The 14,852-nt window shown below is 47.8% G+C and overlaps 1 protein-coding gene across 4 annotated transcripts in view; it reads left to right on the top strand.

The window, feature by feature from the left end:
* Positions 1-14,852, top strand: part of LOC118216698 (voltage-dependent T-type calcium channel subunit alpha-1H-like) — a 98,011-nt gene that overhangs the window by 49,505 nt on the left and 33,654 nt on the right. For all 4 annotated transcript variants that reach the window (XM_035398103.1, XM_035398102.1, XM_035398105.1 and 1 more), the window contains exons 6-10: positions 3,286-3,445; positions 5,419-5,734; positions 8,430-8,522; positions 8,982-9,798; positions 11,048-11,430. In XM_035398103.1, coding sequence (XP_035253994.1) covers positions 3,286-3,445; positions 5,419-5,734; positions 8,430-8,522; positions 8,982-9,798; positions 11,048-11,430 — 1,769 coding nt within the window. The remainder of the gene's footprint in view (positions 1-3,285; positions 3,446-5,418; positions 5,735-8,429; positions 8,523-8,981; positions 9,799-11,047; positions 11,431-14,852) is intronic.

Below are 14,852 nucleotides of genomic sequence, written 5' to 3'. Positions count from 1 at the left end.
ATTTTTCTCTGTGGTTGACAACAGTATCTGTATATTGACCCAGAAAAGTCTGTGATGAGAAGCTCACTGAACCTGTTGGGTTTCAGCCGCCTTACAACCCTCTGGGTAGTCTTTCCAAAGAGAAGAACAGTCTCTTGTTTTCAGCTACAGAGGAAAGCTGAGTTTAAAGTCTCTCCCGTTTACCTGACACGGAGAACACTGCAGATGTTGCAGTCCTTTAAAGAGATGGAGAAACTGCTTTGAAACTGAAACCCACCATTCCCGAGGGACTTTACCGTTTTCTTCAGTTGCTACAGTTGCTTCAGTTGATGTCACTTGTGGAAGACGGGAAGTGATGTATAAGGCAGTTAGAGCCACTTAGCTGGTGAGTACACCCAGCTGACAGATTCCTTGGAAAAGTCTTCCCCGAAAGGTACATTTTTTGTGTGCTTCTGTCTTATGAACTCTTGACAATTCTGGTTTATTTTGATGAATCTGTGCCTGGGCAACTGGGTCCCCCTGGGTCTCGCAGGTCAAGCCAGAGCCACGCCCGTTTCCTGTGAGATTTTCGGATGCAGTTGCTGCTAAGCACATCAAAAGTCATGATTTTTTTTTTGCCCTTGCTCACATGGTAGATTTTTGAAAAGCTTTGATCTCAAAGTGTTTGTTTCAGGACAATCCGTGGCTTTCAACATGAGCTGGAGGATAATACTGACTCCATCAGGTAATCTGGATTGTTAGAAGGGTTTTAGGATACATTTGTGAACATCAGTATATTGCGAGTTAAAATGCAGTGTGTAATAATACATTTGCTAGGCCTGTCTTTGCGGCCCCGAAAATACATGTACGTGAGCATACGGGTTTCTGAAAAGGCGGTGCAATCTTATGATGCGGTGCCTTCCAGGAACAGAAAGAGATTTTTTCAGTACCCCTGTCCTTCTCCTGGTGAATTAGGAGCTCTCAGAACAGTGTCAGCGGTGGGTTTGAGGAGCTGTACTGATGGACTCGCAGTGCGTTTAGCTTCGGTTAATGAGACGGAGGCTGCGTGGCCTGTAATGTTCCCGTCTTCGCTGTCAGGTTATCTGTGAGTCAGCAGCCTGTGTGTTCTCACAGTCAATTACCCCCTCAGGATCGACCCCCCTGGAGATCCGCCGCACCTTTTCAGAAAGTGGTGTTTCATACCAAAGTAGTAAATTCCTAACGCAAGGAATACCTGTTAGAGTGTCAAAATAATTGCTGTACGCTCATTACGAAAGTGCACCTTTGAAATAAGAAAAAAAGAAGAATTTGCAGATTTATTCTTTGATTCATGAACATTTTTGTTATTTGCTTTCCAGTGAATTTGAATCTACCGTCATTTAAGTGACTTAAAAGAATAAAATGCTTCTTCCTGCCAGCAATTCTCCAGTCCAGTTTCAACCCTTTGTCACCCTATGGCTAACTTTACTTTTGACCAGACAAAGAAATGTTAATGTTCATAAATATTCTTATTTTAAATGTCTCCTTTTGCTTATGCTCTCTTATGGCTTTATGGTTTAATTATGCATGTATCATAGCGGAGAATAAAGCATATTTAAATGAAGTCATCATTTTGGGCTCGCCAAAGTGCTGTCTAGCCCTGCTTATCGAATGGGCTCTACAGCGTGCAAAGTGTGATTTACCTGAGAATTGCAGCACGTTAATTTTTCTCTCCGTGTGTCCACATTTATCCTGGCACCTCCTGGACTGAGTGTGTATCTTAGGAACCATTTGCAATGCATGAGAAGGGAGACTACTGCAGTACATAACCAATAACAGATTTACAGGGAAATGCTGCCTTCAGCTCTCATTAGATATAATGAACTGCTCTCTCTCTTACGATGCCAGAGACAAATGGTGCAGTATGAGAAAGGAATGAGGTTATTTTTGTTGTTGCTCGGAGATATAATGCGGATCCGGTATTAATATTAACCATAGTGAAGAGGGAGACGACAGTTTGTGCTCACCGTCATTTGTCGTGTAGAGTTCAGCTGTACTGAGATCAGCGTTGGGAGTTGCCTACAGCTGAAAGTGACAGAAATTCAGTTTAACAGGGCAGGGTCCTTCTTTCCCTGCATTTCTGTAGCTGTCTTTCGGAGTCACAGTCAGGAGAGCCCTGTGGCAGCATTTCAGTCTGGTTCATTTAGCGCCAAGATCAAGCCCAGGCTATTCTTTCAAACATTGTCATGTCCATAATAATGCTCTCCCCCGCCCCATATAGATGTTTCCAGCCAGTTGGCAGTACTGGAGAAGTATTTACTTGATTGTGAGGTACACAACATCCAGATGAGTGTGTGTGTGATTAAACTGAGAGGCACAGCTGGGTTATGTATGTATGTTTAATTTCTGTTATTATTCAGGCAGTGGTTATGCCGAGATGCCTTTGGGATGGTGTAACAGGGTGGATTAGCAGCCTGTGTTTGAGACTGTAACAGGGTTGGTAAGGAGCCTGTGTTTGTGAGACTGTGTGATAGGGTTGGTAAGCAGCCTGGGTTTGTGAGACTGTGTAGCAGCCTGTGTTTGTGAGACTGTGTGACATGGTTGGTAAACAGCCTGTGTTTGTGAGACTCTGTAACGGGCTTGGTAAGAAGGCTGTGTTTGTGAGACTGTGTAGCAGCCTGTGTTTGTGAGACTGTGTGACAGGGTTGGTAAGCAGCCTGTGTTTGTGAGACTGTGTGATAGGTTTGGTAAGCAGCCCGTGTTTGTGAGACTGTGTAGCTGCCTGTGTTTGTGAGACTGTGTGACAGGGTTGGTAAGCAGCCTGTGTAAGTGAGACCCTGTAACAGGCTTGGTAAGGAGCCTGTGTTTGTGAGACTGTGTAGCAGCCTGTGTTTGTGAGACTGTGTGGCAGGGTTGGTAAGCAGCCTGTGTTCGTGAGACTGTGTGACAGGGTTGGTAAGGAGCCTGTGTTTGTGAGACTGTGTAACAGCCTGTGTTCGTGAGACTGTGTGGCAGGGTTGGTAAGCAGCCTGTGTTCGTGAGACTGTGTGACAGGGTTGGTAAGCAGCCTGTATTTGTGAGGCTGTGTAGCAGCCTGTGTTTGTGAGACTGTGTGACAGGGTTGGTAAGCAGCCTGTGTTTGTGAGACTGTGTAGCAGCCTTTGTTTGTGAGACTGTGTGACAGGGTTGGTAAGCAGCCTGTGTTAGTGAGACCCTGTAACAGGCTTGGTAAGGAGCCTGTGTTTGTGAGACTGTGTAGCAGCCTGTGTTCGTGAGACTGTGTGACAGGGTTGGTAAGCAGCCTGTGTTTGTGAGACTGTGTAGCAGCCTGTGTTTGGTCTCCTGCAGGTATGAGAATCCTGGTGACGCTGCTGTTGGACACCCTGCCGATGCTGGGCAACGTCCTGCTCCTCTGTTTCTTCGTCTTCTTCATCTTCGGCATCGTGGGGGTACAGCTGTGGGCCGGGCTCCTGAGGAACAGGTGCTTCTTACAGGACGATCTGAAGACGTAAGAACCATCGCTCTCTCTCTCTCTCTCTCTCTCTCTCTCTCTGTTTCTTTCTCTCTTTCTCTGCTGCTCTCTCTATGTCTTTGTATATGTACATGCATACAAACGTACACGCATATTTGTGTGCATGTGTGCCAAATACACATTCTCACATGTCCATGTTGAAACACACAGATTCACTGAAATGGGCAGCAATAGCCATTTTTATTTACACATCAGCAATGGAACATTTCAGTACCTCGGTCAGTACATTTCTTTTGGAGTTTCCTTTAGAGTTGTTTTCATTGCTGTATTTGTTTCTGGATGCTGTTGCTTTTAGTTTTTTGCGTATTGTGTCTTTGCAGGTGTGGACATGCATTCAGTCCGACATGCGTAATATAATAGTGTGTGTGGCCTCTTCGCCGGTGCCTGGGTTAATCATGGGAACCAGTGGGAAAGTGTGCCGTGCAACGCAGGCAGAAGTGAAATGTTAAATCATGGCGAGGTCACGTGATTTAGCGCAGAGCGGTGTTGCCGTTGTTGCTGGGAAGCCTGGCTGTTCTTTTGTTGAACATCAGCACTTTGCAGTCTCTGCCCTGCATGGGTGATTGCTTTCATCTCCAACATGTAGCATCAAGGGTTTCACTGAATCCTGACAGCTTCTACCGCTGACACCCTTATCAAAGCCTGTTCTCTGCCTAATTAAACATGACTGCCCTATAAAGGAGAACCACGTGCCGCTTACGTGTGTGTGTGTGTGTGTGTGTGTGTGTATGTGTGTGTGCACGCAGGTGTGCCTGTGTGTGTGGGTGTGTTTGTGTGTGTGCACGCAGGTGTGCCTGTGTGTGTGCTTGTGTGTCTGTGTGCCTGGGTGTGTGTGTGTGTGTGTGTGTGTGTATATGTGTGTGTGCACACGTAGGTGTGCCTGTTTGTGTGTGTATGCACGTGTATGTGTGTGTGCACGTGTATGTGTGCGCGCACACGCATGTGTGCGTATGAACAGTAAGATATGTGTGAAATGCACTTGGACACAGTTCCAGTCATTTGAAGTCATTGTTTGGACCCAAATCGTGTCTTTCACGGAGATGTGAGGCAGAAAGGGGATTTTAAAAAATGGATTGTTTTCTTTACTGTGAACACGGCTCCCCTCCCGACGCGGTTGCCAGCTGAACTGCAGTCCCGAGGGACAAGAGCATTCAGTGGGGCTGTGGGGAACTGCTTGTCCCTTTCAAACACAAAAACACCATTCACACCAAATCAGGTGCATCTGAGCGCATCTCTTTCCGTGCGTTATTTAACGGAGCGTTTGCACCTGTTGTGGAAGCGCTGCTTTATTCTCGCACGCGTGCCGTTTCTACCATTTTAAAGCTCCGCGAACCGGAGCTGCCGAAACGCCGCGTTTGTTCCTCGCGGTGATCTTTAGGCACAGATCTGGCTGTGCCCCACGGGCAGGGAGGAGACCATTACACAGCACTCAGGCCACGACGGAGGGGGAGAAGAGCAGGGATGTTGCCCTCTGGCGCGCGTGCGCTCCTGGCACCTGTGGCCGTTATTTTGCGCGGTGTGTGTTTATCCTTTGTTGCGGTCTCCTCTCTTCCTCCCCTCCAGCCCTGTATTTTGGTAGATAATGGCCCGGAGAGTGGTCGTCCGCGTTCGTCTTTGTTTTCGCTGAACAATTGCGCGGTACATGTGGGCGGAACCGTACAAAACAATTTTGTCCGTTGGTTTTAAAATTGTTTTATTATTTTGCCGAGTCCTTATACAGATGTACTTGAACTCAGAAGCCTTGCGTGGTGTTGACAAATAGTAATTAATTATGGTTATGAGATTGGTGTCCACATTCAACAAAAAAGTGTAAAAAGTTCATTATGCTTCATTCATTTTATTAGATTAGAGAGCGAGTGACCAAAATGCATATGGACATCATGTCCCATCATCCTCAGCTGTTTTGGTGATTGGTCAGTAATATCTGCTTCTTGCCCTGGTCTCTTCAGGAGGTACAACCTGTCTGAACTGAGCCCGTACTACCGGCAGGAGGAGGGCGAGGATAACCCCTTCATCTGCTCTTCCGCTCGCGACAACGGCATGCTGCGCTGCCACAGCCTGCCCCCCGTCAAGGGGGGCGGGGCCGAGTGCGCCCTCCCCTTCACCCCCCAGAACCTGGACCTGTACGGCCTGGATGGGGCCGGCCGGAACCGCTGCATCAACTGGAACCAGTATTACAGCGTGTGCCGGCCGGGGGACCACAACCCGCACAAGGGAGCCGTCAACTTCGACAACATCGGATACGCCTGGATCGCCATTTTCCAGGTGTGCCACCGCGCCTCCGTCGTCAAACGCAGCCTAGCACCTGGGTAAACCTGGAGGTCAGGAGTTCAAATCCTTGGTTGATTCCAAACTTTACACGCTGAGTAACGTGCTAGAGTTACTACAGTAGACTTTGCACCCTGAGTAACGTGCTGGAGTTACTACAGTAGACTTTACACCCTGAGTAACATGCTGGGGGTTACTGCAGTAGAGTCGGTCCTGTGCTGTGAATGACATAGAGAAGAGGGACTCCTGTAAGTTTTGCTGGTTGAGAAGCTAAATAATAACATTAAAGGCAGCATTGTGTTTACTAACTAACTGCTGGTTCATCAGGCATCGTGTTGACTGCAGAGCGCAAATTGGCTTTGAAAGATTGAGGAGTGGGAACTTTCCCTGCAGCTTGAGAAGGCTGTGGCTGTGCCACAGCTCTGATTACAGCTGATAACACCGCTGTACCAGCCCTTTGTGAAAAGGGTTTAATTATAGCACTGAATGCCCTCATATTGGTGACCAGGGTCTCAACCGGCTCTGCAAAGTGAGCCGTTGCATTGAAAAGCATTGGTTGGCTTGGTCACTCTGATTATTTATTTATGTATTTATTTGTTTGTTTGTTTGTTTGACAGGTACAGTGGGCAGCCACTTGGCTGTCCCAGAATTAGCTATCAAGCTAAATTTCATCTGCTGTCCCCTGGGCAGGTAACAGAGAAAGTAGTGTACGTAGAATGTCGATGTTAAAAGACAGACAAACATTTCACCATTATTTGTTTAAAAAATTTATTAAAAAACAGAAAAGGAAGAAACACAGTTCTTGTTACTTTACAGTTTCATCAATGATTAATGATTAATCACGTGATTGATTTCATTTCAGCCATGATTTCAGTTGTGATCTGATCTCTCACCCGGCACTCTGCTGGGATGGGGTCTCAGATGGGCAAACACACTGATGGGGTTTCATTATTTTTTCCTTCTTTGAATCATTTGTTTTCCCTGTCTGAGAGGAGGAGGGCGCAGCAGAGGGCGGTTGCAGGGTCTCGCTGCCGGGCGCGGTCTGAGGGCCGAGGTTCCTGAGCAGGCAGCCAAACTGAGAAACTGCGCTCTGAATGAGCGATGAGGCTAAATGACCCTCTCTCTGAATAAAGGTGCCCCCCAGAGGAGCGTGGGTCGGGCACCATGCCAGCTGCGATGGGGATCAATGGGGGGGCGGGGGGACAGACAGGTGCTCGATAATGCGGGGTCACAGAACGGCCTGTTTCCACTGCTGGGGCGGGTACGTGGGCGGGGTTAGGGGCAGGTACGGGTGAATAGAGTAACAGTCCCTCCAGTGTTCTTCATTCAGTTGGACTCCACTCCTCCAGAGCGCACTGAGCCGTAATGGATCCCTGTGAGTTTATATACGCAGGCAGGGGGTATTTCTGATTGGTGTAGCCAGGTTGTGCATTGCATTGGTTCAAATCACAAATCACAATTCACAGCTGCACCGGGATGTGCAATATTGACTTGCTCTTAAGTACGTGTGTGTTTTTAAAAGTAACGCTGAAAATGCAAGTGGAATCCAAACTGTGAGGATTTCAGTTCAGGAGTTCACTGCAGTAACGAGCTGGTTATCTTTCATTGCTGCTGAAAAGTGAAGCCAAGGCTTATCCTCATTTACACCCCAGTGTTTCTCTCTTCATGTTTGGCTACAATTCTCTCTTCAGAAAAACCACAAACAAGCAAAAAAAAAAAAAAAACAGGCTTTAGAGCCTGACAGTTTCTCTACAAGGTTCTCTGCAGAGGTGAAGAGTAGTTTGAGCTGCCAGTCGTCTGCAGTTCACACAGTGTGGAGTGAGTGTGTGTGAGGGGAGGGCTGTGTGTCTGCTGGTAGACTGCACTGTGTGTGTGTGTGTGTGTGTGTGTGAGAGAGAGAGAGATGGGTGTGTGTCTGCAGGTAGTCTGCTTTCATGCTGAAGCTTATGGGACTGGACTGAAGTACAGATGAGGCGGAATAATTGTTTGTTCCAAAATTTGCCTGTGAAATCAAAGTTAATGACTTGGATCAGAATATGATTGCTTGGTAATTGCAAAATGTTAATAAAAATCAAGCTTTATTCTTTCAATTCGATAACAACTAGATACAAAGAGATATTAATTATTATATTAAACTCCACATAATGTAATCCCTTCAGAATAGTAATTTTCTTGCTTGGTAAAGTGAGTATTTGCCTGTATGATCTTTAGGACAATCACTTGGATCGGAATGTGATCGCTTGGTAATTGCAATACATTCAAGAGCTTTATTCTTTCAGTCCAATATAGATTTTTTAAAATAAATATTTAATATATATCGAAGGAGAGCCTAAGTTCACACACACACACACACACACACAAAATGTCTTGATGTTCTTTTTCCTGCGTAATAGTCTGAATGCTTATCTCCTTTCGGCAAAGTCATTATTTACATGGAAGGAACTGCAGTTTAATAAACTGCTTGGTTTATTCAGTTTCATTTGAATATGTGATCTTGGTAACAGCAGGATTTTTGACGTCTTGAGGTCACTTAAAACGTACACTTCTGAGGTGAAATGCAGCCCAGTGCTGAATATGTGAAATTTAAATGGAGCAGGTGCCCTGTGTCGGGTATCCTCTCCGAGCGCTGGGCGCTAGGCTGTGCTCATTACCTCCCGCTGTCTTAACCTTTTCCTTTCTGCTCCCCCTGCAGGTCATAACCCTGGAAGGATGGGTGGACATCATGTACTATGTAATGGACGCGCATTCCTTCTACAACTTCATATATTTTATATTGCTCATAATAGTAAGCAAAATCTTATTTATTTATGAATATGTTTAGTGCTTAAATTGCAATGTGCTTCTTCGTTTCACGTTAGCTCAAGTCAGTGAAATGGCGTGAATCTGATTCATATGGCAGTGGATTGCATGTGACTCCGTTTGTCAATAATGTAGCATTAGCGCCATACCAAGCTGTGGTGCACAGGGCTCACTCCCCAAATGTGTAGCCCTGCTCTCACCCCCGCTGCATTGAGCTGCACTTCATACAGTTCAGCAGACGCCTTGGGAAACCCTTTGAACGAGGCGTCTGTGCCGTTTGCAACTGTTCCGTTCCCGCAGAGGATTGAGGCAGAGCTTCAGAGTAAACGGCTGTTTCACTGTAGCCCCCCATATTTTTTGGGAGGTTTATGCTGCGCGTGTTGCAGGGATGTTGCAGGAACGTTGCAGGAATGACTGATGCGCTGCTGTACCGTGTGTCCGGCAGGTGGGCTCCTTCTTCATGATAAACCTGTGCCTGGTCGTGATCGCGACCCAGTTCTCCGAGACCAAGCAGCGGGAGAACCAGCTGATGCAGGAGCAGCGGGCGCGGTACCGGTCCAACGACAGCACGCTGGCCAGCTTCTCGGAGCCGGGCAGCTGCTACGAGGAGATGCTGCGCTACATCGGGCACCTGTACCGCAAGGTGAAGCGCCGCCTGCTCCGCCTCTACAGCGGCTGGCAGAGCAAGCGCAGGAAGAAAGTCAACCCCAACGGCGAGGGCGGAGGGGGCGGGGCCTGGGGAGGGGGCGGGGGCGGGGGCGTCAACGGGCACGGCCGGCCGCGCGGCAAGAGGCGGCGGATCCAGTCCATCCACCACCTGATACACCACCACCACCACCACCACCACCATCACCATCACCACCATCACCTTAGCAACGGCACCCCCGGCGGCGGCGAGACGGTCGACATGGTGGAGATGAAGCCCCTGAGGGCCCTGCCTGAGCTGAGGCTGCCGTCCCAGCCGGACGACCCCCTGGCCCCGCCGCTGGGGGCGGAGTCCGTTTCAGGAGCGCCGGAGGAAGAGGGCCCCCTGCAGCTCCCCGAGGGCAAGACCTCGCCTTCAGGAGCTCCAGAGAACATACAGGTTCTGGGGAGGCTCAACGGGGGCATGAACTACCCCACCATCCGGCCCTCTCTCATCGGCCCCCCTGCTGCCAGCAGCCCCAGAGCCAGGGGCAGGAGGGTGGGCAACCACTCGATGAGCCTGACCCTGAGCATCCCAGACCCCTACGACAAGCTCAGCCAGTTCGTGGGGGATTACGGTAGGTTGGCGTGCATGTCTTTTTACCTGTACAGACCTGTCATGTACCCTTCCTAATGGGACCCTCCTCTCAATCATGCATCCTCTCTGGCCCCCCAGTGGTGGAATGAGCTCCTCACTGCAGTCTGGACAGCAGAGTCACTGCCCACCTTCTGCTGAAGACTGAAAACACACCTGTGTAAACTGTATCTCGACTCACCTAATGCAGAACTCTGAACCTTTTGTTTCCTAGCCCTGTCGGTGCTAAATCTAGATTCTCTAACCCATATAACTTAATATTCCAAAGTGGGTAATTCTCCATCTCCTAGTATGGGATTTACAGGGCCCCACCACGCCAGAAAATCCAGTGTTCTAATATTTTTGAGGGCCCCTGTCAGTCAGGGCCCTTGGAATCATCTTAACATCCCCCCTATGGCACCCCTGTGAACATTATCCTTTGTGTTCTGACCATAACCATTGGCTGTGAACCTGATGACTTGGCATCAGCAGTGTTCACTGGCATTCCTGCTTAAGCCTGTGCTTGTCTAAGAGGCTGTGGAGGGGGCTGTGCTGAATGCCCAGATGTGATGTGATGGGATGTGATGTGATGTGATGTCATATGATGTGATGCAGCCCCATGCATGCTTATGAAACGGAGGGTGAGGTGTGATTTTAGCTGATGACTGGTGTCGTACTGAATCAGACCAGCGCTGCTTAAACCATGTGACAGAAAATCCATGGGCGAGATGTGAAAGATGTGCATTCAGGGAGTTAAGCCGTGTCCCCCAGCAGAGATTAGATAGAACTGTATGCTCCTCTGCTTTATCTGAACTTATTGCACCATTGAAGGTTCCCTACGGTGTCTTTGAAGGACAATTCATTCTTTCAGCTTTGATTCTCAAAGGTCAAAAGCACTGGAAGATCATTTTGTTTGTGTGTGTGATGAATGCACTTCTCTGTGTGCGTGTGCGTGCGCATGTGTGTGTATGTGTTCGGCACTATTGCTCATAGTACTCTGATGAACGTACTTCTGTTTTTCCTACATTCACCCTGGATAAAAGCGTTTGCTAACTGAATGCAATATAATGGATAAAAATACTTTCTAAATGAACGTAATGTAATGGATATGAATGTAACGTAATAGATAAGAGCATTTGCTAAATGAATGTCATGTAACGGATTAGAGTGTTTGCTAAATAAATGCAGTTTAAAGTAAATGCTGCTGCTCCTCTTTGTCTCACTGAAAGGGCCCGTATCTCTCCCTCCCTCAGGTGTGTCTCGGGACGCCGGCCGGTTCAGCCTGCCCATGGAGGGCATGGCGGGGTTGGCGGGCGACCTGCTGAGCTGCCCGTACTGCGCGCAGGCCCTGGAGAACCCCGACCTGGAGCTCAGCGACTCGGACAGCGGCGGCTCGGGGGCCGACGGGATATACGAGTTCACCCAGGACCGCTGCCACGGCAACGAGGGCCGGCCCGGCCGGTCGCGCAGCCAGCGGCGCAGGGCCCGCACGCGGGACAGGAACTGCGTGGCCCTCTGCTGGGAGGTCTTCCGCCGGAAGCTGAAGCGGATTGTGGAGAGCAAGTACTTCAACCGCGGGATCATGATCGCCATCCTCATCAACACCCTGAGCATGGGCATCGAGTACCACCAGCAGGTGAGCCGATCCGGGCCCTGGTGCAGAGTGGGCGCCTGGGCCCAAATCAAGAGCTGTGCATGTCGATCTATTTAGGGTGGAAAATGGAACGTTCCAGAAAGCTTGCACCTGCCCACTGCTGGCACTGCAGTCTTTTACAGATCGGCTCTACAGCGGTCTGCCAGTAGCAGGACTGTTTGTCAGTCTCCATGGAGAGTGGAGATGCTTGTAATTGTGCACTTCTGCTGATCTGATCTTGTGGAACGAGCACACTTTGACTGTTTATTGAGGCTGTCAGGGACAGACCCTGATTGGTTGTGGGGTTTTCAGAGGTGGACACCGATTGGATACTGGGGCCTTTGTGGCAGGCTTTGATTGGCTATTGGTTTATTGGGTAACTGAGGCCACTCGGGTCTCCATGGGTGCTTTATGATTTGCAGTGGCTGTCGTATTGCAGTATAATGTGAGTCACGTGACCCCCCCGCAGGGCTGTGGTGAGAGGAGCCTCGCGGTAACTGGCATGCAAGCGCGTTGAAGCCAGTGCCATGAATCTGAGCAGTTGAGCCGTTGAAATGGTCCAGGTGTCTTTCAATGTGTTTTTCTTCTCCACAGAACAATACTTCTCATGCAAGCCTACTGCAGGAATATCCAGTGCTCTGGCCTTTCGTAATGTAAATGCAGAATATGAAATATTATTCTGTTAATGGAAGAGCTAGCAGTAGCGACCTGTTGTTGGCCCGGCTTTGGCTCAGTCAGCGTTTTGCAGGCACTACAGTGGCTCAGCAGTAGAATGATCCTGCTGTGCTGACCACCAAAGTGTCAATTAGCGAAATGCCACAGCTGTTATGTATGTAGGTGGTGTGAGAGGTGACTGCTTGTTTGGTTAGATATTTACTGTAGTAAATATTCAAGTTATCTATAAATATAAGTTTTCACAGCCTGTTTAACCTTTTGAAGAGTAGGTTTTTTGGAATGTTTTTTTCAAAATTCTAAGTCAGTGTTCTAGAACTCCATTGCTTTTATTTTCCAACAGTGATTGTAAAATCAGCGTTAGAATTTTAATTAATATTTACATGTGATTTCAGTTGATTGTAAATATTATAACACGCAGTCAGTCCCTGTATACCTCATTCAGAGTTAACTACTTATACACCTTTTCCTTTGTTTGGCTTCTCCAGTTCATTCTGTAATTCCTCCATAGTCAACAACGCGGAGGGACAGTTTGCAGTTGTGGTAAAGACAGTGCTTAAATGATCTACTTTGTGAATTTGTATGCAGGGTGTTATGTGCTGCAGGAGGTAAGGGGGGGGGGGGGTTGCTTTACAGGTCTTTGAAGTGAATCAGAGAGATAATCCGATTAGCGGAGAGCCAGAGAGTCTTTAGAAGTGACATTGACTCCGTCTCTGTAAACAGTCACGCAGCCGCACCACGGCTGGGGTCAACTTTCAATCAACAAACGCCCGGACGGCGTTACTGCGCCATAAAATACAGCAGCGCACTACCGCTAGCTCCATGCTCATGTTTTAAACACGCTACCGCTGGCTCTGTCCTGTTTTACACATGCTAGCACTAAATCCGTCACCCTGTTTTATACACACTACCTGGAGCTCCATCGTCCTGTTTGACACACGCTTTGGCTACCTCCAACCTCCAGCTCTAAACACACTAACACTATCTCTGCCATATTTTACATGTGCTACCACTAAATCTGTCATCCTGTTGTACACACACTGCTGCCAGCTCTGTCCTGTTTTACACACTGTACTGCTAGCTCTGTCCTGTTTTACACACGCTACTGCTAGCTCCATCCTCATGTTTTAAACACAGTACCGCTAGCTCTGTCCTGTTTTACACACACTGCTGCCAGCTCTGTCCTGTTTTACACACGCTACTGCTAGCTCCATCCTCATGTTTTAAACACAGTACCGCTTGCTCTGTCATGTTTTACACACGCTACTGCTAGCTCTGTCCTGTTTTACACATGCTACTGCTAGCTCCATCCTCATGTTTTAAACACACTACTGCTAGCTCTGTCCTGTTTTACACATGCTACTGCTAGCTCCATCTTCATGTTTTAAACACACTACTGCTAGCTCTGTCCTGTTTTACACACGCTACTGCTAGCTCCATCTTCATGTTTTAAACACACTACCGCTAGCTCTGTCCTGTTTTACACATACTGCTGCTATCTCTGTCCTCATGTTTGCACCATAGAGTGTACATAGGACCTGGAGAGGGTAGGAGGGGCCGGGTGATGAGGCCTAGAAAGTAAAAGGGCCTCTACTATGCATGTTGAGCGCAAAAGAGCTTGTTGCTCAGTAGATTCAATGTAGAAAGTCAAGGTGATTTAACAACCAAGAGTAATCACATCAGTCATTTTTTGTGATCATAAGTTTGTGAAACAATTGTTGTTTTGGTCCAGAAGTCTTGGGAAAATGTACATATTTTATTACATATTACGTCTGTTTTTCATATGAAAATTATGTCTGTTTTTCATATGAAACATCACGATCATTTACCGAGTTGCATGCATGCACTGGCGCGTGGCCAGAGGTGCTCTTCTGTGGGGCCAATTAAGGAGCTGTGTGCCGCTCCCCATCGGTTTTTCGGTTCTCCCCCCCACCTGCAGAGCACCTCCACCTACCTGTTTCACCACCCTGTGTTTGGGTACCTTATACCACATGTCCCGACCCTGCACTGCTAAGTAACACCCTACTTCATCACTGTGGTGCTGTGGGAATAAGGGCCAATTAGGCTGTGTTTTACGGTATCTCATGAAGGACTGGATCGGTGTGGTGGGTGATGGGATGGGTGGGGGTAGCTAGAGAATGTGTTGGAGGGAGGGGGAGGGAGTGGGTCCCTGGTCCCTGGTCCCTGAGGAGTTGCGTAATGAGCTGCAGTGGGACGGGGGGAAGAGTTCTGTTCTATTGGCCTACAGTACCAGCTGATAGAAGAGTGTATGGAAATCATGAGTGCATTTGGCTTTACAAATAAAAATAAAAATAAAAATACAAAAGCACTCCAAGGGTGTTCACCGGTTGCTGCCTTCGCTGACATTTATCATCGCCTTTATACCAGATACAGAGAAACATCATCTTCTGTGTAATAATATTTTGCCTTTTATTCACAATTTCACAATGCGTCTGCAATGCCTTTTCCCTCTGGATACCTTCAGCAGTGTATTTATCAGTCAGTCCAGCTTGCTTGTTTTGTCGATCTTGCAGACCTGGGTCAAATAATTATCTGAAATACCTTAATTGTTCAGGCACATCCTCCAGTACAATTCCTGCAGATTACAAACAATTCTAAAGGAACCATATGTTTTACCAACAAGTCTGTCATGTGATTTTACATTTTGGTTAGTAATAGGTTTCCCTAAGAATTATCATGGATCTGGTTCAATATTTTGCATTTTACCAGAATCCAAAGAGTTAAAGTATTTG

Source organism: Anguilla anguilla, chromosome 17 (genome assembly GCF_013347855.1).
Source record: "Anguilla anguilla isolate fAngAng1 chromosome 17, fAngAng1.pri, whole genome shotgun sequence".
In the NCBI taxonomy this organism is placed as follows: domain Eukaryota; kingdom Metazoa; phylum Chordata; class Actinopteri; order Anguilliformes; family Anguillidae; genus Anguilla; species Anguilla anguilla.
The sequence above is the reverse complement of the archived record's forward strand: the minus strand, read 5'-3'. Positions and strand labels throughout refer to the sequence as shown.